This window comes from Rana temporaria, chromosome 4 (assembly GCF_905171775.1).
Source record: "Rana temporaria chromosome 4, aRanTem1.1, whole genome shotgun sequence".
Lineage (NCBI taxonomy): Eukaryota > Metazoa > Chordata > Amphibia > Anura > Ranidae > Rana > Rana temporaria.
Genome location: NC_053492.1, coordinates 286189502 through 286201437, shown reverse-complemented (window position 1 = coordinate 286201437; position 11936 = coordinate 286189502). Strand labels below are relative to the sequence as shown.

Below are 11936 nucleotides of genomic sequence, written 5' to 3'. Positions count from 1 at the left end.
ACTTACGCCACCATATAGCAGGGGTAACTTTACACCGGGAAAAGCCTAACGTACATGGCGTAACTTTACTGCGTCGGCCGGGCGTACGTTCGGGAATTCGCGTATCTAGTTGATTTACATATTTCGACGCGTAAATCGGCGTACACGCCCCTAGCAGCCAGCGTAAGTATGCAGTTATGATCTGACGGCGTAAGAGACTTGCGCCTGTCGGATCTAAGAGATATCTATGCGTAACTGATTCTAAGAATCAGGCGCATAGACACGACGGCACAACGCAGAGATACAACGGCGTATCTGGAGATACGCCGTCGTATCTCCACTAAGAATCCGGGCCTATGTGTATTTGATTGCCTAAACTCTGTATGAAGGACACAGAGGCACTTTTGTACAGCAGCATTTTCAGTCTGGGGGAAGGGAGTACTAGATGCACTAGCATATTTAAATACACTAAGAAACTGAAGCTGAATCTTTTTAAGCAGTTAGGCAGAATACACACAGAACAATAAAAAATATTAAGTAGACACAACCATGTAAAAATTGTATTCTGCAAAAGTCCTTGAAACCATAATTGCCAAGGTGATATCCAATGTATTTTTTTTTTTTTTTAGCTACATCCAGCTACTGCAACGATGGCATTTATCCCTTTAACAAGAATTTTTTGTTCCATTTAATTAGGGTACTTCTGCCTTCAGCAGATCAGAAATTCAAAGCATCATTTTCACTAAAGAATTTTAATTATGTTTCGTTAATATTTTAAAGAACATCCTACTGATGCAAAATGCTGCAGGGCTAACGGGATTACTTATAGTCATCTTGAACTATTTTCTCAAATAGAAGAATCTGATACCAGTACAGGAGCTGTAAATTATTCACACAGAACTAAAAGTTTAACACACGGTTGAACAAAATATAATTCCAATAAGAAGAGGACACCACTACCCAGACAATTAGAGTAGGATTGATTAGAAAAATCTGAAACAATGAAAGTTTAGTAGAGCCTTTAGGAATAACGTTCCCAAAAATTCTAACATCAAATAATAAAACTGGCTCGAAACAGACCTTAAAGTGGATGTAAACCCAACAAATCTTTTTTTTTTTTTTTTTTTTTGTTTCCAATATTTTTATTGAGTTTTCAAAGAGAAAAAAAAAATCAGGGAGAAAGGTATACAAAGATAATTAGGAGTGGGGGGGGGGGGGGGGGAAGGTACGCACCCACAGTCCACATCTGGGGGGCTATTAATCCAATACAGATTATTGCATGTTCACACATAACAGTTACACATCTAGTATCTAGTATCCATAAGCGTTCCCCCCAGGACCATCGCTTAACAGGGACAATCATCAACTTAGCCCGGGATCACCCAGTTGTGGCGCTATCCAGGCCCAGGGGGCCAACATACCCCAGCCCACTACCTCTGAATTGGTAACATATCAATAGTAGAGCAGAGAGGAAGGAAGAAGAGGAGGAAAAAGGATAGAAGAGGAGAAAGGAAAGAGGAGCGAGAGAAAGGAAAAAAAAAGGGAGGGATGGCGCATCCCCATCCACCAGCATTGAGTTGGATCAGTGTACATTTGTGAGGTAAGTGATCCAGGGTTTTTTTTTTTTTTTTTTTTTTTTATGTCACAATGTACAGTATACAATTTCCTATCATCTGTGCCCAGTCTTGCCACACAGAGTTAATACAGCTCTGAGCAATCATCTTTTATTGTTCAGTGAAATACAAGACTTCCAGATAAAAACCAAAGTCCTTGCTTCTGAAAAATAGTGCACAATTCACATCCCCTCTCCTGTGTTTTGATGTTTTCAAAATATGGGGTGAGTCACAGTTCAGTGCCATGAGAAAATGCAACAGCCATCAGAATATACATGGAGCTGGAGGGAAGAGGGGAGGGGGATGTGAATTGAGCACTTTTTACAGAAGCTGTGCATGTCTGCAAGCAGTGCACGAGATATGTAAATAACATGTCACTCAAGCAAGGACTTTGGTTTTTATCTGGAAGTCTGTTTTATTTCCCTGAACAATAAAAAGAGGATTGCTCAGAGTTTGATTAACTCTGTGTGGCAAGACTGGGCACAGATGATAGGAAATCTTATTCTCTACATTGTGACATAAAAAAATAAAAAATTGGGTTTACATCCACTTTAAAGTAAAAACAATTCCTACTAATTGAACTACAGGCCTCTAAAATTAAACTTCAATTGCCAGCCTGATTGCTGGATCTATCTAGCTAATCCAGCATTAGGCACAGTTCCCACTGTCTGAAGGATGATTATTCTTACACCTAAACAGGGCCATATATGAGCTAGTTTTGAGAAGATTTTACTTTTTTTTTTGTTTTTGTTTTTTTTAAAGGTTTTAAAAAAATAAAAAATACTATGAACACAAACCTCGCTTTATGTAAAGATGCAATGCATTAAATCTTGTTCCCAATCATCTGTTACTGAAAACAAAACCATCCTCAACAAAGACTGGAGGATGGTTTTAGATTTTACTTAATAAACAGTCAGCATTTTCAGCATCTGTATGTTGGTCATTTCAAGTAGAACTGAAATGTATTACAACGTAGAGAGCGTCATGACTCACCTGTTCTCCAGATAGAGAAAGGAGCTGTGTGTTAGTGGGCATCCTGACACTCCTGCTAGCCACCTCCTCCCTCAAGGGAGGGGGCGAGCATGACACTCCACACCATGGAGAAAGCCTTGCATTACTGTATGGAGTTAGACAGAAGAACAGGAAGTGAGGATTTCTCAGAAGAAATAGACATTTAAAAGCAAAATTGAAGAAAGAGGTAAAGGAAGCTATTTAGAGATTTTTTTTTTTTTTACCTTTACAACCCCTTTAATTTTCTTTAACCCTTGCATGATCAAGGGTCATTTTATCCTAGATACCCAAACTAAATGTAGCACCATCAATCTATATCATTTAAGTGTCGAGGCCCAAAAAAATAAAATAAATACGTATTCTGTACATCCTGTGCAGTACATGCCCATTTGTCCATGTTTTGGCACGAGAAAAATAGCTGTTAATCTGCCAAACATTCAGTGAGCTCCCAAATTCCTGTTAGAGGTAACAGCTATGATATACTGAATACCCAAGCAGTGTTATCGGCTCTGACTGCATTTAGGCTTCTGGCCTTTAACACATCTTGCCACTTATGTAGATGAGAGAAGGTGGTGTTTTCTAGCCCCAAAAGGGCCCTTTCACACATGCGGACCGTATGTCTGTATTTCATATACGGACATGCATGTATCCCTATGGGATAGCGGGTGTCAGCGGATGAACATCCGCTGACACCCGATATCATTGGTCCCCGCTATGGTCCGTTTCTGCAGACGGAGGAAAATCCTATTTTTCCCATCCGTCATCGGATCGAGTGAACACGGACAGACGGTCCGTGTTCATCTGATCCCCCCATAGAGGAGAGCAGAGATCTGACAGGGCGGTCCCTGCACAGTGTGCGAGGACCGCCCTGTCATCTGCCGGAGCGATCCCCGCTGAGCAAGTGGGTGTATAAGGAACGGATGCTCACGGGATCCACCTGTGTGAAAGGGCCCGAAAGGAGAACTTTGTAAGGCTGACAACACTGTTTCGGGTTGTAGGGCAGCAGCGGCAGTGTGTTGTCAGCTCAAACAGGAAGTTAGAAGATTATCTGACAGATCGACACATATTTTTCATGCTTGCATAGAGATATACTGACTTTCCCCTGTTTTTTCCTTGACTATACCCAGACATGCGCTTTAACTTGGATATAACTCTAAAATGTCACATCAACAGCAGAATCCGAGAGATAGTTCCATTTCTCTACTTCAAATTTAATTAATGCTCTCGTGGTACAGGAGATTGTAAACAAAAACTCAGTGTATTGCAGTCAAAGTTACAAACCCAGACAGGGCTAGACTTTTCACTCTCAGGAATGTTATGTTCAACGTTGAATTTTCATACTTGTTCCTAAGCTGAATTGACCAGCTTCTAAATTCTTTACCATCCATTTCACCTCTGATCTCGGGCCACAAAAGCTGCTTAATTGGTCAGGCCAGCAGCTCTTTACCTATTCTGAGCTAAGTGCTCAGTAAATGTTAAGGGCCCCAAATGTACAAAAAGCATTGGAAGATTACAGGAGCCTTTATAAGCAAGGCAGAAATACACAATTATGATCATTTGCAGTAACGGTGTAGGAGGGAAAGATAAATAACAAAGCACAGGGACAGAATGCTGTGCAGATGGATGGAAAGGATATGGGAAGTTATTGTTAAAAACTGTGATCTTCCATAAGCACCATCCGTTTTATTCAGAGTGCGATAAAAAAAATCTCGTAGCTAAAGGGGGCTATTTTAAAACCAGAATCTCTGTTCCAGAAATTCCCTCTGTATAAAAATGAAATTTCTACATCTCCAGGGAAAATAGTCATCAAATGCAAATAAGCCTTATGTCACTAGAGGGGGATGATACAACTATTAACACTGCAACCTTTTTGTACCATCTAATGGGCTGAAGAATAAATTCCCATTCCCTACGCACGGACACAAATTGGACAATAAAGCATACAGACATTAACTCAACTTTTTACCAGAGTTCTCATCCCACATATAGCCATTAATTAATTATGCTTGGACATAGGTGATGTCTCCTTTAAATTAAAAGTTCACCTTTTTGTAAGGTTACACCCATATTTGGGGTGTAACGTTACAAACGGACCCGCCCCTGCACCTCTCCGATCACTGATGTGACAACTAGCTGGGTTCCTCTCCCTCCCCACTAGCTGTCACAATTTAAAAAAAAAGTGATCAAGCAGACTCTGCCCACCCAGCAGAGTTGCTGATCGAGAGGGCTCTGTGCATGGAAAACTACAAGGTCTGGCAGCCTTTGCAGCTTTCGGCTTGTAGTTTTCAATGAACTACCACAGCTTCCTGTCAGATTGTATCTGCTTACCCGTATGGGATGTACGAGCACACAGATACACTGACTGATCTGCTGGAGACCTGCATGGCACCAGTCATCTGCTGATCGCTGGTGCAATGCTTTACAGGCTCTAAAAAAAAAAAAAAAAAAAAAAAATGTTACCTGCAAAAAAATGGGCATTCATAATTTATTTCCAAAAAGTGAACTTATTAAAAAATGCAGTAACAAACCAAAAGTCCAACACAGCACAATGGCAGCTACTCGCTTTTTAAAGTAAGGTGCACCATGGAAAGTGGCTCACAGAACAGTACAATACAAAATTGTTCTTGAAATAGTACAGAGAATACATAAAACACAAGTTGAAGTACAATTTTATCTTAAGTAATGGAAATTCACTGCATGCGGTATATAAGCGGCCATGAATTTGTAGAGCAACCTTTGTAGAGCAACTGAACGATACACGGTCTTGTGTCTGTTCCTTGGCTTTTCCCAGGCTTTGAAATAGGGTGTGGACCGCGCCTACTCCTTCTAAATGCTGATATTTTCTATGGCTATAGTCGTGTAGAAATCCTGTTAATATGTATAACCTTGGATAATGTAACTATATAACAATATCAATAGTACATTACATGCATTTGCCAAGTGAATTAAATTAATGATACATTAATTAAATAAAGTGAGTATAGTTTAAAGCGCAAGATCATTGGCCCAGCTTGTGTGGAGACGTGGTTACTGTTTAGCGCATAGCGTGTGTTCCACTCTCCTGGCTGGTAGTGATGTTTGAGAGATTCAGATTGATGCATTTCGTCATAAATATGCAACAATCTCAAAAGCAACAGGAGAGTGGAATGCACACTGTGCTGAACAGTAACCCCTCTAAAAGGGGAAACCATGTATATATTTATTTTCATGATAATTACAAAATAAATAAGCTGGTCCTTTTGTAAAAGCATATTATACTGGAGTGGCCAAGGGAGCATTTTTTCCTAACACAAAATACATGACCAATACTATTTTCCAATACTATTTTCATGACATTCTGAAAAATTGCATACATTTTCTTTAAACTAATTTTTTTAAGAGAAGATACATAAACATAGAAATAATATTTTGAAGTGGAGTAAATAACATTTAAATAAAGATGCAGAAAAGTTAACATTGACACTCGGGGGTTAAATTTAGGTAAAAGAACATTTATTTTAACGACGAAGCACGACACTTTTAGGACATATTTTTGGATGTGCTAAATGTCTTCTGCTCTCTTTCTGGCAAGTTTTTTTCTTTATTCCCTGGGTCCTTTCAATTGTATGTTTTTGATGTCTGTCAACATTTTAACCCAGACTGATGCCAACGTGAGGGAAAGAGAAAAAAATATAGATAACAGGTTGCCATCCAAACTTGGCTGTCAAATTTGTGAACAGTCGAAAAACGTGTGTGTGTGTGTGTCCCCTCTATATGGATGTGAATCTACATGCATGAATATGTGTAAAAGGTATATTTATTGGCCAACTTAAAGGAGTTTACGAACAAACAAACAATGGAAGCTTTCTATGTGGGTTTTAATAGCTTGAATCTTAAATGTTAGGTTTGCCAATTAAAGACATCACTTAAAGGGGAGCTTGATCACTGCCAGGTGCAGTTCATGTAGTGACACCAATGATCTATAATGTGTATTTATATATATGTGTGTGTGTGTGTATGTATATATAATTTTATATTGTGGTACTTTCTTTTTTCTTTTTTTTATGGCATTCAAGGAATATGTGCAATATAGTTAGGTGGACTTGCTTGTGGTAATGGTACTGCATTTGAATTTTTTTTCCCCTCTCCTTTTTCCCCACTCATGTATTTCAGTAACAAGTGATCAATAAGGTGGAAAATGGTGATAAATCTTCCCAATGGGCACAGTGAAAGCATGACAAAGTGCTTTGAATTTGGGAGTGCCATTAACAATTCATTGGCACCTGCACACTCTTGCAAAGGCAGTGCTTTCACTTGTAGTGCGAGATACGAGCATGAAACGTGTCTCTCCCACACTGAAATTTAGTGAACCGACCCTCTAAGGATAAATTGTGATTTCAATTTCCTTTTCTCACCCTGTCTAAAATTAAACAATGCATCACATTAGAGACTGGTATCAAGAGACTCTCCAAGTCTTGCAGTTTCATGCAAATCACCCTTTGCACAGTAAAGCCAGTCGTAGATCTGTTCAGAACCAGCCGTGATTCAAACCATTAATGAGCAGGCTGAATCGATTTATCAACTTTGGGTACAACCAGCCTGCCGGATTTGCTTGTGATTATTGCAAGCGCCTGCTATAGCCACTAGCAATAATCGCTGTCTTCTCCTGGGGGGGGGCACCCCCACTGGGAGAAGACAAATGCTTGCCGGGAGGGATTCCCCTGTCAGCACTGTTTCTGCAGGAAAGAAATTTGCACCGTCTAAGGTTTGTTTCACACTGATGCATTGTGGTGTGATCACAGTGTGAGTGCAGTGTAGCCGCAAGTTTGGTGCGCGTTACCTCCGCTTTCCTATTGACTTTTTAACACCTGCTGTTTTTTGTGTACTTTCAGAAAGCACACAAAAACTGAAGCGATACTAGAAGTCAATAGGAAAACACAGCTAACCTGTGTTTTTATTTTTTCAAGTTTAACCTTTGTAATATAAAAATAAAAAAAATAAATAAAAAAAATTATCAGCCCTGTTGAGTAGCTTTGGTGAGATATCAAGGGTCTAAACAGACCCCTGGCACCTCCCCTTTGAGACATGGAAAGGGACTGAGGACACAGATTCCCCAGTCCCTTTCTCTGCAGTTGCACTAAAGATTAATGGCCAGGAGACAGCAGCTTCTGTTCATTCATAAACTGAGACATTGTAAACGGTTTACGATGCTCAGTTATGAATGGACAGAGTCGATGATTACTGACTCTGTTCATTCATAAAAGGAAGGAGCCAGTAGGTGACATTGATGCGGGCAGTTACAAGCACTGAGCTCCCTGTATACCTTTTTAATAAAGCAGCTTGAAAGCGGCAGGAGGGAGAGGAGGAAAAGCGGCCGTCAGCTGCATTAATAAAAGATACACAGGGAGATTGGTGCTTGTAACTGCCCGCATTGATCATCTGTGAGGCTGCCCGGCCCCCCTGCTACGCTGAGGCTGTAGGTATCAGGTCAAGTATCGGTGCAAATGCTTGTGATTGGCACCAATATTAGGATCGGAGCAACCCTAATTTACAGTAATATAAATGCAATCTTTTACTAGGACCCTATTGAAGGCGTTGAATATCTGTGTTGAGCAAAAGCCCATGAGCTACATTTATTGCAAGTTAGTCTTTGTATAGGCACAGAATAAGTTATTAGATTTGAAGCTTTTCGTAGCTATATATACTATATCTCTTTGAAGCAGCTGTGTCTCGATCTGATCTTATACTGTGATTTCCTCTGTTTATTAGAAGCCAGTTTGTTGGCTTGGTTTATTTCTCTGTTAAATTGGGAATTGTATTACAGGCTTTGATTCGGGGGGATACTTTGTTGAAAACAAGCCATTGTTCAACCATTTAATTTTTTTATTAAGTGATTGCTACTGCTGATTAAATGACATGCATGTGCTGGTTGATAAAGGTGTAAAGTATATTTTTTCCTTTTAATTGGTATAGAGTTATCTGACACTGGTTTGGGAACCAGTGCTTTGGTGTGTTGTATTGCAGCAGCTGTGGAGAATTCTTCAAATGTCTTTTTGCCCAGAGAAATTGGAAGATGTTATAGTATAGAAAGGGTCCCCAAACAATGACAACTGGTGAGCCACATTAAATATAAGTGGCTCTGAGACACTGCGAGTTACACAAAATACAGGAAAAATAAATGCTATTTTATTGAAATGATAAAAACGAGGCAGAGTTTGCCTGACTATTTGGGGAATGTATAATGATGACATGTGCTGGGAAGTAGATAGGCAGTTCAGAAAATAATAGTATATGGGAAGTGTATAGTGATGTCTGCTAGGTACACCTGCTCTGTTTTGACACACGCTCGGTTTACTCGGCAAGAACCAGCAAGAAAACTACTGGCAGAGCTTTCTTGCCTAGTATACCCAGCGTGTGTACGAGGCTTTCAGGTTTCTCGTCAAGAAAACTGCCTAAAATCTTAACAAGAAAAATAGAAAACCTGCTCTCTATTTTCTCGTCGTGATTCTCGGCAGGAAAACACTGCCGAGAATCACGACGAGAGTGTGTATAATTGCCTGTCGCCGTGGAAACCTGCGCATGCTCAGAATGACTTTGATGCATGCGCGGTAGCTTCCTAGGCATAGGTAGGGTGCAGCAAGATGGCGGCGACGGCATTGAATGTGACGAACGCATGCTTGTCGTACGCGATAATGTCACTGTGTTCTTGCCATTCAAAAGAACCGCGGTTCCTTTGAATGCAGTGTCTGTACACTCGGGCGGCAAGAGATTCTAGCCAAGAATCTCATCAGGAAAAATTACGTTTTTTCTGGCCGGTGTGTACAGGGCTTCAGACTGTACAGTTGTGGTACCCAAGCCCCTGGCTGGGTTCCTCTGTTCTGTAGTCATGATAGAAAAGCTTGTTTGGCAGACATACTATATAGTGGACTGATCGTGAACATTGAATGTTTGGCATGTTTGCTTCTTTTTTTGTACCCTAAGATTTTCAGAAATTATGTAAATGTTTTTAATGTTCTGACATTCTTGCTGTTGTGTTTTAGAGACGGAATGGAGAAGATATCCCAGTAACCCAAACAAAAAACATCAACCACAGAAGATTTGCAGCCACTTTTAAGCTGCGGGAGGTGGCAAAGGCAGACGAAGATCTGTACAGATGTGTAACACAATCAGAGAGAGGATCTGGAGTCTCAAACTTTGCTCAACTAATTGTCAGAGGTAAAAAAAAATAACAATTCTAAGGCTTTCAGGGGCTGAGAGATGCTATATAGAAACTGATTTGCGTTTCATTTTCTTAATTTTTTTTCTGTAAACAAGCATTTAAAAATGCAGTTTTTGGGATCCCTTGGATCAACGCTTAGAGTTGATGGGTTATATGTTTTGTATTTTATTTGTGTAAATGTAGCATTTCCTATTTTGTCACATTTTAAAACTGCTTTTTATTGCTCAGTGCAGGTCAATGTGATTGCAGTGTAAACCTATTTCAAAAGCATTTTTCCCCTAAAATCACAAGGCATACTTTCTTGTGTATGCATTTCCTTGCTTCTGTGTCTAACGCATTTATCGTAAAGAGGTTGTAAACCTCCCTTTGCAAGTTGTACCTGTAGGTAAGCCTAAAATAAGGCTTGCCTATAGGTACTGTAAATATCGCCTAAACGCGTTTGAAAGGCGTCTTGGTGTTCATTCTCCCGAACGTGGCAACTCCAACAGTAATGATTCAGAAAGCCCTTTTATCCTTTGTTGTTCATGAAAGATTTTACAAATTGTTCAAAAATATTTTTTTTTATTTTTTTTTGGAAGCTACCTGGCCTATCTTTTCTTTTAAAATGCTGCCTAGTAAAAGTAAATAGGAGGAATTTGTTTTGCAGTGCTCTAAAAAAAACTGGCTGCTATGCGACCTTGAACAAAAGAACTGTGTGCCTTTTGCTGCCAACTTGTCTCATTGGGGTGCTGTACCCACTGAACGCTTTGCTGCAGAGTTATGCGTTTCCTCATGTATGTGACCCATATGGCTGTTATGTTTACCATGGCCAATACTGTGCAGGCAGAGGTTGCAGACCACAATATTACTATTGTCAGCAGAAACAGTTTTTTTTTTTTCACTATGTTTTGGAATTGTATACATTTTTTAAGATAACATACAGTGTGGTATTGCAAAAAAAGTCCACAAAAGATCACACACTATACTGTAGAATTATTTTCCTGCTGCCTAATTGCTATGAAGTTGAGGGGTTTAACTTCATATTTTTTTTAGAGGACACTTTCCTATAGCTTTTAGATCTGCTGAGTCTGCTACTTTCACTATTTAATTCAGGCCTGTTACTGTTGGATAAAAAATATCAGGTCTCTCAGCTGAAACTACCCTCTTTTTTTTTTTTTTTTTCTCCGGCAAGATAAAATTAATCAGGTTGGGGTGCTGCTGTATTTAAGCTATCCAATAATGCAAGCGTAAACAAATCTGCACTCTGTGGTAATCTGTTCTACCACAGCACAAAAGGGGAAAGTTCCAATCTTTTTCCTCCAACCCCCAACATAGCCAACTACCCACAGTAAATGTGCTGGTGCCTGAAGGGACTGGCTTGGGTGGGCACAGCACTGGATCTGTGGGCAGGTGAGTGTCTATTAAGTCAGCAGATACAAAAACTGACTTTTGTTTTTCGCATACCCTACTGAAGCTCCTCTTCAAATACCTCTCCCAGAGGTGTATTTGAAAAGGGGTTTATGCCTTATCACCCTCAAAGTTGATGTGGAAGAGAACCCTTTCCCCACTGTACATAATGTGTGTGTGTGTGTGTGTATATATAGATATCTAGATAGATTATATAATAAATATCTCATATAAAAAAAAAATATCCTATATATTCCCCTACTGTAGTGTCCTCTACACTTTATCCATTCTAAAATGTGGCCATTGGTGCGCTACATGGAAACAAAGAATGTTGGTAAAATTCTAATCAGTGTAGCAAATCTGTGTCCATAAACAAAGGCAATCAATTTCTGCTGCTTTTATAGATCATACCCACTGTATGCAGGAAATAGCAGACTGACACAAAAGAGAAACATTATAAAGAAAAACACAGGATTTAAAAGACAAAGCCCTGAAAATAGCAGCGAGCATGCATAAAAGAAGCTTAACTGAATGTGTTAAGCTTATTTACTGTCCAATATGCCAAAACCCCTTTAACATTACTACTTTTATGGATACGGTTTTCTTGCATCTTTTGTTGATGGTAGCATTATTCTGTTGACAAATGAGATGCATTTAAAAGCTTTTTTCTTTATATCCTTGTTGAGCTTGACAAATCATATTAACCAAAGTTAATATTTCCCTAATCCCAAGTAGGGTTAAGCTTCTAT

At 39.5% G+C, this 11936-nt stretch overlaps 1 protein-coding gene across 16 annotated transcripts in view; it reads left to right on the top strand.

The window, feature by feature from the left end:
* The window catches only part of PTPRK (protein tyrosine phosphatase receptor type K), a 564328-nt gene that overhangs the window by 226790 nt on the left and 325602 nt on the right, over nucleotides 1–11936 (top strand). For all 16 annotated transcript variants that reach the window (XM_040350403.1, XM_040350400.1, XM_040350398.1 and 13 more), the window contains exon 6: nucleotides 9623–9797. In XM_040350403.1, the coding sequence (XP_040206337.1) occupies nucleotides 9623–9797 (175 nt within the window). The remainder of the gene's footprint in view (nucleotides 1–9622; nucleotides 9798–11936) is intronic.